The sequence below is a fragment of the Oncorhynchus masou genome, chromosome 29, assembly GCF_036934945.1.
Source record: "Oncorhynchus masou masou isolate Uvic2021 chromosome 29, UVic_Omas_1.1, whole genome shotgun sequence".
In the NCBI taxonomy this organism is placed as follows: domain Eukaryota; kingdom Metazoa; phylum Chordata; class Actinopteri; order Salmoniformes; family Salmonidae; genus Oncorhynchus; species Oncorhynchus masou.
In genome coordinates, this window is record NC_088240.1 from 18907971 (window position 1) to 18926326 (window position 18356).

At 47.8% G+C, this 18356-nt stretch overlaps 1 protein-coding gene across 4 annotated transcripts in view; it reads right to left on the reverse strand.

The window, feature by feature from the left end:
* Positions 1 to 803: 803 nt before the first annotated feature.
* Positions 804 to 18356, reverse strand: part of LOC135519124 (B-cell CLL/lymphoma 9 protein-like) — a 128714-nt gene continuing 111161 nt past the window's right edge. For all 4 annotated transcript variants that reach the window (XM_064944186.1, XM_064944188.1, XM_064944189.1 and 1 more), the window contains 8 exons: positions 9464 to 9884; positions 7635 to 7981; positions 7095 to 7202; positions 6831 to 7014; positions 6270 to 6369; positions 3947 to 6113; positions 2987 to 3268; positions 804 to 2778 (listed from right to left, as the gene is read on the reverse strand). In XM_064944186.1, coding sequence (XP_064800258.1) covers positions 1703 to 2778; positions 2987 to 3268; positions 3947 to 6113; positions 6270 to 6369; positions 6831 to 7014; positions 7095 to 7202; positions 7635 to 7981; positions 9464 to 9759 — 4560 coding nt within the window. In that variant the 5' untranslated portion in view covers positions 9760 to 9884 and the 3' untranslated portion in view covers positions 804 to 1702. The remainder of the gene's footprint in view (positions 2779 to 2986; positions 3269 to 3946; positions 6114 to 6269; positions 6370 to 6830; positions 7015 to 7094; positions 7203 to 7634; positions 7982 to 9463; positions 9885 to 18356) is intronic.

Below are 18356 nucleotides of genomic sequence, written 5' to 3' on the forward strand. Positions count from 1 at the left end.
TGTGGGCAGAACTGAAAAAGTATGTGCGAGCAAGGAGGCCTACAAACCTGACTCAGTTACACCAACTCTGTCAGGATTAATGGGCCAAAATTCACCCATTGTGGGAAGCTTGTGGAAGGCTACCCGAAACATTTCACCCAAGTTAAACAATTTAAAGGCAACGCTACCAAATACTAATTGAGTGTATGTAAACTTCTGACCCACTGGGAATGTGATTAAATAAATAATTCTCTACTATTATTCTGACATTTCTCATTCTTGAAATAAAGTGTTGATCCTAACTGACCTAAGACAGGGAATTTTTACTTGGATTAAATGCCAGGAATTGTGTAAAACTGAGTTTACAGTTATTTGGCTAAGGTATATGTAAACTTCCGACTTCAACTGTGTGTATATATATATATATATATACACACATACACAAATGAATGTGATAGGAGGCTCTGACTTACCAATTTATAGTACAATGTATACACATTTTAGTTTGTAAGTGTCATTTGGTGGTTAGAAGCATGGCCAGGAAGAACTCTGGTTGGCGTCTGGCTTTCTTTATACATATTGAATCGAGCCAGTGTATCGCCGAAGATCAGCACTATAGAGTGCTTGAAATTTGAAAGCAATTTCCTATTGAGCCGACATATACCAGAAAAGAGTAGAGCCCGAGCTCACCTGTTATGTCTGGTCCCACTCAGTTAATCTTCTATCAGATTAATGCTGTGGGAATGAAATTCCAGAGTCAACAGAAGACCCAACAGCAACAGGAATCAGAAATGGCACAAACTGTCTGGGGAAGAGTTGAAATGGGAGAAAGAAGACACTACAGTTTATCAATGTTTGTGCTTTTTTAATAATACCATTATCTCTATGAGGTCATAGTTTGGTTTGTTATACAATGGATTTAAAGGAAATTAAAAGACAAAAATATCCCACCAATGGTAAACAGTACTGTTCTTTAGAGTGGCATCCCTCCCCCAATGAAAAGGTGGGTAAGAGAGCTTAGAGGTCACTGATAGAATTCCTATACATACTTACAACACAAAACACACACCGTCGCAGGCTCGTACACACACACACACACACACACACACACACACACACACACACAGATGACAGAAATAGTCAAAACGATGGAGCTAGAGAAGATATAATTCCATTAATCTTCACAAAATCTTTTTTTTCCATGTTTAAGTTCCTTATCCTTTGCTGGGAAAATCCGTTGTTGATTTTGTTTACTGATTTGAAAAAGTTGATGTACAGTTAGCTAGCGGTACAGTCCTCCAAGGTGGTTCATCTCATTCCTCTTCGACACTCAAACCTTATAGTCAGAGATTTAACACAAAAAAACACTTGAGGAACAGTTTAATTGTGACATTGAAGCACAACAATCCCATACATTCAGACATTTCTGAAGAGACCAAATTAAATGCTTGTGGCAAAAGACAAGTACTGGGCTATGTAGACCCCACAAGCCATTAACGGCATCACTCCTCTCCGATACATGTTTCGTACCAATCTCTGTCTGTCATTCCTTACTTTCTATGTTTTAATCCATCTCTCTCTTTTCTGCCGTGACACATTCCATCCAATTCTATATATGAGCTCACAACATTCCATCCAATTCTGTATATGAGCTCACAACATTCCATCCAATTCTGTATATGAGCTCACAACATTCGAGGTCCATGGTTCTATGAGTTGTGTGTTAGAACATTCCAGGCCCTGGGCTGAACCCCATGTCCATGTCCATGCCACGTTGCCTCATCTGCCCCCCCATCATCATCATCGTCGTCTGCTGGGGGGGGACGCCCATGCCTTGCAGAGACATCATCATGTTGGGCGACCCCCCAGGCCCAGGGTGGTTGTAGAGTACCCCCCTCTCCTTTCCCTGCATCATGCCCGCTGGACCCCCCTGTGACATCATCCGGTGCTGAGGTCCCATCATGCCCTGACCCATGAACCCTGGGGGCCCATGTGCCCTCATAGGATTATGGGAAGGGTTTCCCATGGGCATATCCTGGGGGCCCATAGTGCCTCCCGGCCCCCCGGGCATCCCCCCCAGCCCCTGCATGGGCATGCCCATCCTTGGGGGGCCCTCCCCCATCATCCCCTGCATCATTCCCTGCATGTGTGGAGGTTTCCCCCCTGGGCCGGGGCCATCTCCTCCTCCCCTGGGGAAGTAGGACAGCGTCTGGCTGGGCTTCTCTGATGGGATGATCCTGGACAGGTCAAACTCTGGCATACCGGACGCTCCGGTTCGCATCACCTCATGCAGGTCTACATCACTGAACTCTCCGTGCATGTTGAACTGTGGTCCTCCAGGGTTGTTGGGCCTACCTCCATCGCCTCCACCTCCAGGAGGCATGTTCCCCATCCGACCCCCCATAGGACCCCCTTCTCCCTGGAAGCCCATGGGGTGTCCTGGGAAGCCCTGGGACAAAGGGCCATTGTGGGGGGAGTAGGCACCCTGCTGGGAGGGGGACTGGGGGAGGGGGTAGCCCTGCCCTCTGTGGGGGTAGCCCATGCGCCCCTGGGGCATCATCTGGGGGTTACCCATGCCTTGGTCCTGGGGGTTGGGATGCATCATCATGCCATGAGGCATCATGCCCGGGCCAGGTCCCATGTTGGGGGGGTTTGGGGAGGGCATCTGCTGGGGCATGCCGTGGGAGAGAGGCTGTGAGCCCACGGGGGTCATACCCAGGGGACTGAGGACAGGCATGGGGCCAGAGGAGCTGGGGCCCATCATGCGAGGAGGACCTTGGTGGTGGTTCATTCCCATACCTACAGAGGGCCACAGAAAGAGAGAGGGACATTAGTGCACAGACAGCATGTTATAATTTAATTCTTCTTCAATCATGTCGGGTAAACCATAAAGTCAAAGCTCTAAGAAAAAGTCTTACAGAATATATACATTAAATCTCAAAATACTTATTTATTTACAAGATATTTGAATACGGCATAACATGACATCTAATCTCCGTCCACTCACCGTTGTTGTTCATGGAGGGCAGGTTCGGGGAGCGCGCAGGGGGCGAGTCGTCATCTGAGCTCGCCACGGTCTTGATGGCGTCATGATAGAGAGGGGTGGAGCTGGGCATGGCGAACTTGGACATGCGTGACATCATGATGGAGAGGGGGTTCTGGGATAGCGTAGGTTCGGGGGGTAGGGAGTAAGGGCTGCCGGTCGGGGCGCTGCCTGGACCCCCCTGGAGGGGCATGGAGCCAGACTGGGCTCCTGACGAGGGGGGGGCCGAGAGGGGGCCATTACCACCTGTGGAGAGGTGAGAGATATGAAAGTAAACTCCTATTCAAGTCCTATTCATTAAGCAGCTAAAAATACCCTGGTTTACCCTGGTTACTTGAAAGAAGGGACAATGTGTCAAACACGTTTCAGATTGACATACAATACATGTCAATTGTAAATAATGACTAATTAATTTAGATACAGTGAAGTTACATGGCCACAAGGGGGAGCAATTTACCTGAAATGGGAAAATGTTTTCTGATTAGGGAAAATGTGTTTACATGGATGAGAATGATGCTTTCAATTGACTTATTGACTTATAAATGATTTGATTTAAAGCTGATGGAGACAAATTCTAGCCTGTACTCCCAGATATACAACAGAGGTCTGTTTAGACTGCCTGGACAACAGACAGAGTGCTGCAGGAGGAGGGACATTACAAAACAACCCTCTATTCAAGACATGATGTCATCTTCACCCAATCATGCATCTCCATCAGGTAGTAAGTATAAAAATAAAAAAAACTCTCAAAATGAATATTATCTCTGTCTTGAACTCAACATTAGTAATGTTGTTTATCACAGCAGGTAAGAGAAAGATGTGAGAGCAAGAAGAGAGCAGTGGAGGGAGAAAGAAAGAAGAGAAAGGAGAGCAAGAAGAGAGCAGTAGAGGGAGAAAGAAGAGAAATCCAGAAAACTACTGTACCTTGCTCCATATTTCCCATCATGTTAGGTGAGGTCATACTGAGGGGGGTTTTACCCCCTTGCTGCTGAGGGATTCCTGGGCTGGGCATGGGGGGTTTTGGGGAAGAGGCCCACCCTGGAGAAGGGTTGGGGAGGGACGGGGACCTCATATTTACAGGGGAGGCACCAGCAGACCCCATCATAGAGTGAGGAGACTTCATGGGAGCCGAGTTGGCAGTGTTAGGGGGGCCATTGGGTCCCGGAGTGCCGGAGAGCATACCAGCCAGCTGGGAGGGGGTCTGGGGGGACTTGAGGTTCCCAGAGGGAGAGCCCATCATGGGGGACTGCACCTGCCTCAAAGGAGGGGACTTGAGGGGGTTAATACTGGGTGAGCTGCCCCCTCCTGGCTGGATGATCAGCTCTGCAGGCTTACGTCCCCTCTGGCCCTGGGGGGGTCCGGTGGAGGGCGGGTGGTGGTTGAGGCGGCCATTGCCCCCCGTAGGGGTGGTCCTGTGCTCCGGGCCAGCATAGACCTGCTCTCCATGAGGGCCCCTCATACCGCCAGGACCACCAGGGAAGGGCCGTGCGGGTCCCATGGGGAAGTCCCCTGGCTGGGGCTGGTCTGTGAAGTGCATCTGCCTTCCCTGGGGCCCCATGTTGTCCATTGGATGCCCTCTCATTCTCATCATCTCGTCTGGGCTCATGTTCATAGGCCCCTCTCGTAGCTGGGGGTTCCCATGGGGGCCCATGCCAAACTCAGGGCCCATGTCCCGGCTCCCCATAACAACCAGTCTGGAAGAGGGGCTCATCGGGCCCTCGCCGGGCATCCTGGGAAACATCATCCCGCCCCCATTACCTGGCTCCATGCCACCTCTTTGGTGTCCCATCATCCTCTGCATCTCCATCATCATCTGTGGAGGAAGGCCCGGTCCCTTGTCGCCTCCCATGCCCTGGTGAAACATGGCCTCCTGGACTGACTGGGGGTTGGGGAAGCGCTCTCCCCGCACACCTGGACCTCCGAACATACCCCCTGGCCCTCCTGGGAACCCCCGGCCGTCCCCCATCCTCGGGGGCATGTCTTCAGGCCAGCCCATCCCAGGCCTGGGGGGTCCCTCCATGTCTGGGTTCATCATGCCCTGGGGGAACCCAGGCATCCTCTGCATGTGAGGAGGCATCCCTCTGGGGCCCATGGCCATGCGATCGTGATAGTGCTCTGGTGGCCCTCCTGGCCCCCCTGGAACCCACACCTCTCCAGGGCCCATCTGGTAGGGTGGTGGGGGCCCTCGCATCATGCCGCGTGGCCCGTGGGGGTGCATCATCATGTCGGGAGGAAGTGGGCGGTGATGCATTTCCTGTTTCCTCTTCTTCTCCTCGTAGAACTCCTGCTGCAGCTTCAGCCAGGCCACCTGCTCTGGGGTCATGTGATCTCCATCCCCACACCCTCCAGGACCCATCATGTGGCCCAGCTCATCTGGGAAAGAGGGCATGTCTCTAGGGTGACCATGTGGGGGGCCAAATGGGGTTCCCTGGGGTCGGGACCCTCCCGAACCCCCTGGTGGACCTAGGCTCTGGGATTGGGCCATCATGGCCTGGAGAGGGCCCTGCTCCGGCCTCCTGGGCCCCCCATCGGGCATGCCGTCGTGGGACTGGGGGAGTCCCCCAATAGGACCGGGTGGCGGTGGGGCATCGCGGTCATCTGGGAAGAGCATGCGCTGGATGTCTCGCAGGGTCTGGAGGGAGCGCTGGCGGTGCTCTAGCTGTTCCTGGGAAAGGCCCTCTGTGTTAGCCTCCATGTTGAGAAGTTCCTGGGCCAGTTGCTGCTGTTGCTGCTGGGGGGTCAGACCAGGCTGACCCATCCCTATGGGCCCCAGCCCTCCTCCTTCACCAGGCTGAGGGGGGTTCAGAGGAGGCATGCCCTGCTCAGACTGGGGCTGGCACCCAGGGGTCTGGTCACCTGGACCCATGGTATTACCAGGGCTGCTGCCATGGAGGTTCTTGGGGTCCATGTCTGCTGAGGAGGCCCCATCCTGGGTGAGTGAACCAGGCTTTACCCCCTGGGGAGGGGGCTGGGTTGGCGCTTGATCAGTCGGGCCAGGTTTAGACCCTGTCTGGTGGTTCTTGTCTGAGGAATGAGATAAGGACTGCTGGGAGGGCTTGGAGTCTCCTCGGAGGGGTCTTGCCTGATCGTTCTAAAACAGAGAAAGGAAAAAGCGATAAAGACAGCGGGATAAGAAATGAGGTTTGAGTAAATGAGGGTTAGTAAATCAAGTATTTATCAAAGCTGACTGTATGCCAAGTCATATGTCTCTTCATCACATCATGGCAGTGTGTGCGTGTGTTATTACCAGGGGTGGGAGGGGGATCTTGTCCTTGCTGTTGGAGATGTTTCTCATGTGGAAGTTGATGATGTTTTCTGAGTGGCCTGTTAGAACAGCATCAGCAGCCCTGAGGAACAGAGACCAGACAGTCACATTTGTGTCTGTGTCTGTGGCAGCAGAATGAGGGCCGTGTTAGCAGAGGGCATGAAGGAAATGCAGAGGTCGACAGACTAAACAAACAGTTTCACACACATCTTCCACTTTCATCTCCTTTTCCGTTCAGAGGACAGTGTAAATCGGAGACAACTGAAACAAGAACACACTTTCAGGCAAGCACACTGAAAACAAGGCAGAACTGCAGGCTTTCACATGTTAGGAGGAGAGCCAGATTTCTGGATTTGATAACTCCACTCCTTTCTCAGGTGTGTGTGGTCTATCCAAACCAAGCTCAGAATAACCTGGTGTGTGGAACACTGAGTTTGCTGAGGGAACACGTCACACACTACAACTACAATTACTACAGCTCAATCACTAACACATCATGGCCAATTAGGACCATTAACATGGTTTCCCTGCGATCTCTCTTACTTGTTGGCCATCTCTGTAGTGAAGACGTAAACCACTTTAGACCCAGCCTTCTGACCACCCGACTCCGACGCTGCGCCCTGGCCTCCTAGTGCATTGTGGGAGGGTGTGGAGGAGCGGCTGAGTCCGGCGTTGGGGGGAGGATGGGAGTTGGAGTCCTGGGGCTTCACGTCACTGGAGTTACAGTCTGGGGAGGGACAGAGGATCATATTGCTGTAGTTTACAGTAGCAGGTGGAAATGGGGATGACGGAAGGACAGACACTCACTGAAGAATCCTTTGTCGTCCTCATCACTCTCTCCTCCAGAACACCAGTCAGCTCCACTGTAGGGCTGCCTCCTCTCAGCCACACACATCCTCTTCACCTTGTTACTGTCTGTACACACACACACACACAGTCAGTGTGTAACCGTGTGCCGCACTTATACAGTTACAGCTGAGCTCTCTATCAATAATACACAAACACACTCCCTCCCTCTCCTTTATCAGAGCGCAGTCTCCCAGGCTCCCAGGAGGAGAGGGGTGAGCAGCATATCAAGTCAGTGTGTGACCATAATGACACGCTTTCAGAGGCCTGCTGATGTTTCTACAGCCACAACACCACATGTTCACACAGACAACATGGACACGTAACATGCCCACGAACTTCAGCAGCTATTGTGTCAGAGGCAAGATGTAAAGCACTTTAGTTTCATGGAAATGGAAGTTTACAAAGTGTAAGGTAGGTTAGGATTTGTAAAAAAAAAGTACACTAATTAATACCACTTGACATATTTGACCACTATTTAGAGTGCAGTGTACTACTCACCCTTGTCGTCGCTGGTGGGCGTGGCTATGCCTGGCTGCTGCTCGTTGTAGGACTCCACTGAGGTGCTCCTCTCCCTCTTCACCTTGACCTTTGTCCCCTGTCCCCCAGAGTTCAGGCCCTGGCCATTCTTCAGACCCCCCATACCTCCTGGACCCACCCCTGACATGCCGCCCTGCTGGGAGCCCTTACCACCCACTGTCTTGGGGTCGCATGGCGAGGCCTGCGATTGGCTGCCGGCGCTTCCTGGTTTGCTCTGATTGGGAAGTTTGGAGTCCATCTGGGCGGCGCCACCGGAGGGGGACATGACTGGAGGGGAGCGCACCATTCCCTCTGGCTTGGGTTTAGGACTGAGAGAGGGAAGAAGTGCTTTTCAATGGTTGGTGTGTGTGTGTGTGTGTGTGTGTGTGTGTGTGTGTGTGTGTGTGTGTGTGTGTGTGTGTGTGTGCGTGCGTGCGTGCGTGCGTGCGTGCGTGCGTGCGTGTGTGTGTGGACATATTTAACTATACTTGTGGTGACCAGAAGTCCCCAGAAGAATAGTAAACAAAAAATGTACCACCTGGGGACATTTTGTTAGTAACGACAAGGTCAAATGCTATTTCTAGGGGGGTTAAGGTTAGAATTAGGTTTAGGAGCTAGGGTTGGTTTTCAGGTTAAAGTTAGGTTAGGGAAAATAGGATTTTGAATGGGACTGAATTGTGTCCCCACAAGGTTAGTTGTACAAGACTGTGTGTGTGTCACAACAGGTGTGGCTCCCCCAGTAGTACACACAGTCTACTTCCCCACCATGACACAAATGCTACCAGGGACACAGAGGGAACAGGCTGAAGCCTGGGGCTGGAGTTAAAAGCTGTAAGAGGCCAGAGAGTCAGACAGCTGGCTTGGAGTGAACCAGACTGACCTCTTGTCCCATCAACCCCTCCCAATCTCCCCTCACTCCCGTCTTTCCACTGCCGGGAGGGGAGACTGACAAAATAGTTAAAATCACACACACACACACAAATGTGCATGCAGACACACTCACTCAGCAGCTCTGTTTGTATGGAGGTGCCCGAATATGAACCGACTAAAACAGTGGGCCTACTGTGTCCAGGATTTACGCTGTGGGAAATCCCCCAGCCTACCATGATCCATCATTATAGCTACTAACCACTGTGCTGTACAGTTAGAATATAGGAGCAGACAGAGGGAAGGGAAACACACTTTTCTCACTGGCCAATACTGCAGTAGGAATAATCCCAGCCAGAGTCTTATATTTGTCTCTGATCCCAAGAGGAGAGGCAGAGCAGGGCGTCTGCTTCTGAATGGCCATGAGTAAAGTACAGTTCAGGAGAACAGGAGCCGTCCAACTGGCAGAGATCACTATACCACACCCTAAATGACAGACACATTCAGCCAGAGAGAGACAGACAGGAGAGACAGACAGGAGAGAGAGAGAGACAGGAGAGAGAGACAGGAGAGAGAGAGACAGGAGAGACAGACAGGAAAGAGAGAGAGACAGACAGGAGAGAGAGAGACAGGAGAGAGAGAGACAGGAGAGAGAGAGACAGGAGAGAGAGAGACAGGAGAGAGAGAGAGAGAGAGAGAGAGAGAGAGAGAGAGAGAGAGAGAGAGAGAGAGAGAGAGAGACAGAGAGAGAGAGAGAGAGAGAGAGAGAGAGAGAGAGAAGACTGGCAGGGGTTTGGCAGGGCAGAAGCTGGTTTCCATTGGCTCCAGAAACATGAGTCAGCAGAAAGTGCATTCAAACACAGTGTACTCCCTAACTCAAGGACACACATTACTACTACCACCACCACTATACACACACACACAGTACACTTGCTCTCCCTCACCTCTGTGTGTTGGATGGGGAGTTCTTCAGTCTGTTGTGATGAATGGAGGGGGCTCCCAGCACCACAGAGCAGGGTGGGGTGATGAGCTGGTGGGGGCTGCCTGTGTGTGTGTGAGGGGCTTTCCCTCTGCCGTTTCCTCGGCCACCCGAACCCAGAGCACTGTTCCCGATATTCCCAAGATTCCCCCGGCCGTCCTTGGCCTCCTCTCGTTCTTTCTTTCCTCGCTCTTTCTTGCTGAAATGTGTCGCTGCCGTCCCTCCTGCCGCGGCAGGCCTCTCCTCCTGGACCTCCAACATGCTCTGTGTGTGTGTTTGTTTTAATAAGTGTGTGTGTGTGTGAGTGAGAGAGTGCTTCTGTATGAGGAAGAGAGTGTGTTTGTGCCTGAAGTTTCCCCAAGAGGCTCTCACAGCCCTTGGGCACTCTGTGGAGAGAAAACAGAAGATAATCATTAGACAGAAATGTTAGAGAAATGTGAGAACACCTTTACAACAACTTATTGATGTCTCATGGTCATTGGTTCTAACATGTTTGTAAAGAATTCCGTTGTGTATCATCCTCTCTGGTAGAAGTGGTGGGAGTCCCTGAATGTGGTTGACTGGAGAAACCAACAGAATACTAAACTGAGCACTCAATTATGACTGGATTCCTACTGACTAGTCCATACACGTTCTTATACGGTGTGTGTGTTCTCTATGTTGCAGCAGTGTGTGTTTTCTGCCCCTCTGGTAATGACATGAGAATGGGCAGTGAGCAGCACAGTCAGATCATACCGTCATCCTGAAAATATTTAGGAACTCCTCCAAAAACACTCAAATACTGTAACCGGCTCCAGAGGTCTCCTGAAGGGAGGGAGAAAGAGTGAGAGGGAACGAGAGAGATTGAGAGAGCGAGCGAGCGATGCTTGGACTGGAACAGACCAACACACTGCTAGCTGCTCCTACACAGGTTAACTAGAAACACTACTGTACAGGCTTGCACACACACGAGTCAGTGTGTAACCAGGGTCAAACCAGTCTCTACTAGGTTGAGCCCCACTGCTGCAGTTTTAGTTGCATGTCCCTATATAATAAAAAGCAAAAAAGTTAGAACTATTGAGTGACAAGTTGGCTTTTGAGTGACAGAGTGCCTGTCAGCACAATGGGGAGGGTGCACAGCGGTGTGTAGGGGGGCTATGGAAAGCCCCTGGGCGGTTAGGTATGACTCCTTCGGGTTTCCATAAAAGCAGGGGAAAAATTATTCTCATCCCTGTGGTAGGCTAAGTGAAAAACGTCATACGCCGCCTGTCATATTTTATTTGGATTTATAAGGGTGGGGTCAAGTCTACCGTTGAAGCTGCTTGCTCAACTCTGCCTCGCACGCCACAACTACAGAGTTTAGTTAGAGTCTTAGCTAGCTGTAAAAAGTGTTAGTGTTATTAGCCTTAGCTAGCTGTAAATAGTGTTAGTGTTATTAGCCTTAGCTAGCTGTAAAAAGTGTTAGTGTTATTAGCCTTAGCTAGCTCGAACCAGTTAATCTGCCACGATGGATATCAGAAATTCGAGAAAAGAGAGCATAGAGCAGAAACATCAAACCACAAAGGCCGCCACCAAGCCCAGCAGCGATAATCAGTGGTGTAACGTACTTAAGTAAAAACACTTTAAAGTACTAGTTAAGTCTTTTTTTTGTTATCTGTACTTTATATATAGTTCACTACATTCCTAAAGAAACAAATGTACTGTTGGGTGAAACATTATTAATGCTTAGCAGGACAGGTCCAATTCACGTACTTGTCAAGATCCCTGGTCATCCTCACGGAATCTGATCTGGCGGACTCACTAAACACACATGCTTTGTTTGTAAATGATGTCCGAATGTTGGAGTGTTCCCCTGGCTATTTGTACATTGAAAAACAACAAGAAAATGGTGCCATCTTATTTGCTTAATACAAGGAATTTGAAATGATTTCCACTAACTTGATACTTAAGAATATTTTTGCAATTACATTTACACTTTTGATATTTAAGTATATTTAAAACCAAATACTTTTAGCCTTTAACTCAAGTATTATTTTACAGGTATCTTTACTTTTCCTCAATTATGACGTTTGGGTACTTTTCCCTACGTGCAATGATGCTCCCGAGCTCAGCTAGCTCCATGTACCCACCCTTCCACAAGTGCCGCCAAGATAATGGCTCAACCTCCAAGTGTTCCTGTTGATCTTGGAATTGAGGAGCCGAGCCAGCCCAGGTTAGCTTAAAATCCTACTCTAGCCGCAGGTTCTGTCCAAAAACGTATGTTGTTTGGATTAGATGGATCTCCATTGGCCTTTTATTTACTGTGTTTGTTTACTGTTAATGGAATTAGCCTAAATATAGATTGTGTCATGCCTTTAAATCAATCTGATATTTTGTTTACTAGGCCTACTACTGTGTATTCTAAGCCAAACTGCTATTCAGTATTTTTGTTTGCATGCATGAATAAATAACTAGGCTACTACTTTCAGCATTTAATTTGCATTTTGTTGGTCAGACAACCATGTGTACGGCTGAACTCACAAAGGGCAATTCACCTATTACAAACAGCCCATCTTGTGGCCTACATACAGTTGAAGTCAGAGGTTTACATACATCTTAGCCAAGTACATTTAAACTCAGTTTTTCACAATTCCTGACATTTAATCCTAGTAAAAATTCCCTGTTTTAGGTCAGTTAGGATCACCAATTTATTTCAAGAATGTGAAATGTCAGAATAATAGTAGAGAGAATGATTTATTTCAGCTTTTGTCTTTCATCACACTCCCAGTGGGTCAGAAGTTTACATACACTCAATAAGTTGGGGGAATGTTGGCCCATTCCTCCTGACAGAGCTGGTGTAACTGAGTCAGGTTTGTAGGCCTCCTTGCTCGCACAAGAATTTTCAGTTCTGCCCACAAATTTTCTATGGGATTGAGGTCAGGGCTTTGTGATGGCCACTCCAATACCTTGACCCTGTTGTCCTTAAGCCATTTGGAAGACCCATTTGCGACCAAGCTTTAACTTCCTGATTAATGTCTTGAGATTTTGCTTCAATATATCCACATAATTGTCCTCCTTCATGATGCCATCTATTTTGTGAAGTGCACCAGTCCCTCCTGCAGCAACGCACCCTCACAACATGATGCTGCCACCCCCGTGCTTCACGGTTGGGATGGTGTTCTTCAGCTTGCAAGCCTCCCCTTTTCCTCCAAACATAACGATGGTCATTACGGCCAAACAGTTCTATTTTTGTTTCATCAGAGAACATTTCTCCAAAAAAGTACTATCTTTGTCCCCATGTGCAGTTGCAAACCGTAGTCTGGCTTTATTATGCCGGTTTTGGAGCAGTGGCTTCTTCCTTGCTGAGTGGCTATTCAGGTTGTGTCGATATAGGACTCATTTTACTGTGGATATAGATACTTGTGTACCAGTTTACTTCAGCATCTTCACAAGGTCCTTTGCTGTTGTTCTGGGATTGATTTGCACTTTTCGCACCAAAGTACGTTAATCTCTAGGAGGCAGAACGTCTCCTTCCTGAGCGGTATGATGGCTGCGTGGTCCCATGGTGTTTGTACTTGCGTACTATTGTTTATACAGATGAAGGTGGTACCTTCAGACATTTGGAAATTGCTCCCAAAAATTAACCAGACTTGTGGAGGTCTAACAAAAATAAATCTGAGGTCTTGGCTGATTTCCTTTGATTTTCCCATGATGTCAAGCAAATAGGCACTGAGTTTGAAGGTAGGCCTTGAAATACATCCACAGGTACACCTCCAATTGACTCAAATGATGTCAATTAGCCTATCAGAAGCTTCTAAAGCCATGACATCGTTTTCTGGAATTTTCCAAGCTGTTTAAAGGCACAATCAACTTAGTGTATGTAATCTTCTGACCCACTGGAACGGTGATACAGTGAATTATAAGTGAAATAATCTGTCGGTCAACAATTATTGGAAAATGACTTGTGTCATGACGTTGGCCTGGGGGTAGGTTTATGACAGTCATAAATACCTCTTCACCCCTTTTTCCTCTCTCTCCTCTACTGATGTGAAATTTGAAAACCCCTTGGGTAACAGAGATTCTGGGAACATCAGAAGGTGGGGGGAAAGGAACTATATTCTGGTAATCCCAGCAATTGAACATATGCGGTGGTACTTAATGAATATGATGTCAGTTCGGTTGTCATCTGGGAAATTCTCATAAATTATAGGATGACAAACTCTACAGTGGAAAGTCTACACGGTTGTCACAGTTATCGGATTCACTTGGAATTGATGTTCAATTTCAAATGTTTGAATATAAAATTATTGGTGAAGAGATTAAATGTAATTTTAGCTTCCAAATGAGAGATATGGGTTTTCATACGGTTAGACCTCTGCTCAATCAGTGGCCCGCCCCTGTGAAGACACATGGGTTATAAAACCTTTCAGACACACCCTTCTCACTCCACTATATAAAGCCTTGACGAAAATGTAACCTCCTGTTCCGAGGATGTGAGGACGACGGTCCGATGTCAGAATGGTTCAGATGTCAACTACAGAATTTAGCCAACCTCAGAGTGAGCTTTGGTTGCGAATGGTTTGAACTTTGAACTCTTATTCACTACAGAAGGGATACCTCCTAGCCGTTGAGTTAGCAACAGCAGCTGCAAACGTGGGCTAGGAAAGAACAGACAGAGTATCCCGTCTACCACACAACGACATTACTACAACATATCCAATTTACCACCAGAGACATTCTTCAGAGGACACGGTTGGGAGACACTGCCTTCCATCTACCACCAACCTACCGAAGCGCAGCTCAGAGTAAATATTTATTGCATTTTCCTTTTCCAAATGGGCGGTAATTTAGAATGCATAAGATACTGTATTTATGATAGCAGAGCTTCTCCCTTTGTCCCTCAGTCTTCCCACTCTTTCACTCAAACTCAGCCCTTTTCTTTTGTGTAACAAGCTGTCATATCTGTTCCGCCCGCTAGGGATATTTTCCTTTATGACGTAATTTGTAATCAAGGTATGATTCATTATGTGTATATGTAATTCTGTGTGATTAGTTAGATATTTAGTAAATAAATAATTAAACTCAATTTTGTATTGCTGATTCAACTTGTTAGCCAGAGTTCGTGAAGATAACCAAGAATTTACAACTTTCAGATGAGACTGAATGAAGGTGACGATTAATATTAACTGCTATTGATGTAAAATATTACTAGGTCTTTAAGGGTTTATTCGGAAAATAACAGCTCTATAAATATTATTTTGTGGTGCCCCGACTCTCTAGTTAATTACATTTACATGATTAGCTCAATCAGGTAATATTAATTACGGAGAAAGGATTTTATAGAATAGCATGTCATATCACTTAATCCGGCATAGCCAAAGACACGACACATGCACAAAGTAGATGTCCTAACCAACTTGCCAAAACTATAGTTTGTTAACAAGAAATTTGTGGAGTGGTTGAAAAACTAATTTTAATGACTCCAACCTAAGTGTATGTAAACTTCCGACTTCAACTGTACATTACCAACGACCAATCACATTCACCTGAAGAAAACTGAAAACACACCAAACAAGCCAATGGATGCCGAGCCCACTCTTAGAAAACTCACCTTCCTAGCTTTAATACTGGGGAACGCATTCATTTCCTCACTTCAATACCGTGCATCAGCGAGCCCAAACCCTCTGACGAAGCGGGGCCAAAATATGGTATACCTCATACCCTCCTTCAGGGAACAGTAGTTATATTCATAACTGTACGTCCTCCTTCAGTAGGTCACTCAGGATAATATACTATGGGGAAATACAATCACGCCCGAAGCCGGCTCAGAGGGTTCCAAACTAGGAAGCCCACGGCAACCCAAGCAGACATATGTTCCACCAGCTCCAAAAAGGACTTACAGAAGCCACCTTTCCCTAATACTTACCTGAGAAGCCTGAACTGTCAGAGCCCCATATAGGGAACCAGAACCTGCTGCAAATTGGCTATGCGCATTGGCACGATGCCACTGCAGCCCAAGTCCATAGACCCCACGGTTCCAAGAATAATACTTACCTTGCGAGCTTGGAATGTCAGAACTTGTACAAGGAACCGCAAGTCCAAAACAACAGAACACCTGTCGCGGCTTGGTAGAGCACACACGCGTTCTGAATAGCATCGAACAGTCGATGAACCATGGCAGTCCGAGGTTCAAACATACAGGGAACTGTGGCAACCCGGAAAATGCGCGTCCTGCGTGCTGCATAACATCCACTCTCAGATCCAGCCACAAGAACACTATGAATCACACTGGGAGCGGTTATATCCAAGCGATAAAACCTCAAAAAGGTATGTGGGGAACCCAAACTCGCTGCAGCTCAGATATCCCCAATCATCATGCCCGGGAACAATGCCCGAGAAGCCACCACACCCCTAGTGGAATGAGCATTCACACCGTTAGGGAATCCTTGTCCTTTACTGTCATAGAGTGCCTTCGGAAAGTTTCAGACCCTTTGAGTTTTTCCACTTGGTTACGTTACATCCTTATTCTAAAAATGTATCAAATCATTTTTTCCCCTCAATCTACACACAATACCCCATAATGACTAAGCAAAAACAGGAATTAAGACAGTTCTGCTCATTTTCAACAACAAAAAAATGGAAATATCACATTTACATCAGTACTTTGTTGAAGCACCGTTGGCTGTGATCACAGCATCTGTTGGGTATAACGCTACAAGCTTGGCACACCTGTATTTGCAGAATTTCTCTTATTCTTCGCTGCAGATCCTCTAAAGCTCTGTCAGGTTGGATGGGGAGAGTTGCTGCAGAGCCATTTTCAGGGCTCTCCAGAGATGTTAGATCGGGTTCAAGTCTGGGCTCTCGTTGGGCCACTCAAGGACATTATTGTCCTGTTGGTAGGTGAACCTTCTCCCCAGTATAAGGTCCTGAGTGCACTGGAGCAGGTTTTCATCAAGGATCTCTCTGTACTTTGCTCCATTCATCTTTCCCTCGATCCTGACTAGTCTCCCAGTCCCTGCCGCTGAAAAACATCCTCACAGCATGATGCTGCCACCAACATGCTTCACAGTTGGGATGGTGCCAGGTCTCCTCCAGACGTGACACTTGGCATTCAGGCCAACAAGTTCGATCTTGGTTTCATCAGACCAGAGAATCTTGTTTCTCATGGTCAGAGTACTTTAGCTGCCTTTTGGCAAACTCCAAGCAGGCTGCCATGTGCCTTTTACTGAGGAGTGGCTTCCGTCTGACCACTCTACCATAAAGGTCTGATTGGTGGAGTGCTGCAGAGATGGGAAAACCTTCCAGAAGGACAACCATCTCCACACAGGAACTCTTGAGCTCCGTCAGAGTCACCATCGGGCTCTTGGTCACCTCCCTGACCAAAGCCTTTCTCCCCCGATTGCTCAATTTGGCCGGGCGGCTGGCTCTAGGAAGAGTCTTGGTGGTTCCAAACATTTTCTATTTAAGAATGATGGAGGCCACTGTGTTCTTGAGGACCTTCAATGCTGAAAACATTTTTTTTGTATCCTTCCCCAGATCTGTGCATCGACACAATCCTGTCTCAGAGCTCTACTGCCAATTCCTTCGACCTTATGGCTTGCTTTTTGCTCTGACATGCACTGTCAACTGTGGGATCTTATAGAGACAGGTGTGTGCCTTGCCAAATCATGTCCAATCAATTGAATTTACCACAGGTGGACTCCAATTAAGTTGTAGAAACATCTCAAGGATGATCAATGGAAACAGGATGCACCAGAGCTCAACTTCCAGTCTCACAGCAAAGGGTCTGAATACTTATCTAAATAAGGTATTTATGTTTAATACCTTTGCAAAAATGTCTAACAAACCATTTTTGATTTGTCATTATGAGGTAGTGTGGAGATTGATGAGGATTTGTTTGTTATTTAATCCATTTTAGATTAAGGCTGTAACGTAACAAAACTTGGAAAATGTCAAGGGGTCTGAATACTTTTAGAACCTGCACAATCCAATAAGACACTACGCCAAGCTGGACTAGTGAAACAGACAAAAAGCTGGTCACAAATACAGATATCCTTGTCCTATCCATATATATGCGTAAAGTGCACACACGACACAGAACATGCAACCTACTTTGTTCACTGGAAACAAACAGAGGAGGTGAGAAAGGGAACAACTTGAAAGCCAGGGAACCTGTAAGACATAGGCATAACCTTTGGAGCAAATGCTGCATTAGGACTTTGGAGTTGCCAGTTGTGAACTCCAAACAGGAAGGGTGTACTGATAGCGGATGGAGATCTCCAACACTCTTGGATGACACCAAAAGACATGAGCAGGGCAGTCTAGGAAAGAACCTTCAGGTCCACAGACTACAATGATTCAAACAGAGGTTCACACAGAGCATCCATGACCAAAGCCAGGTCCCATATCAGTGCCATAGGCTTGAACACACATCTCAACCAACACACGCCTTTCAGGAACAGAGCCACCAGAGGGTTGAGACCCCGAGGTAGAGCCATCAATCTCCTCTTTTACATACCAGAGGGTTGAGACCCCGGGGTAGAGCCAACAATCTCCTCTTTTACATACCAGAGGGTTGAGACCCCGGGGTAGAGCCAACAATCTCCTCTTTTACATACCAGAGGGTTGAGACCCCGGGGTAGAGCCAACAATCTCCTCTTTTACATACCAGAGGGTTGAGACCCCGGGGTAGAGCCAACAATCTCCTCTTTTACATACCAGAGGGTTGAGACCCCGGGGTAGAGCCAACAATCTCCTCTTTTACATACCAGAAGGTTGAGACCCGGGGTAGAGCCAACAATCTCCTCTTTTACATACCAGAGGGTTGAGACCCCGGGGTAGAGCCAACAATCTCCTCTTTTACATACCAGAGGGTTGAGACCCCGGGGTAGAGCCAACAG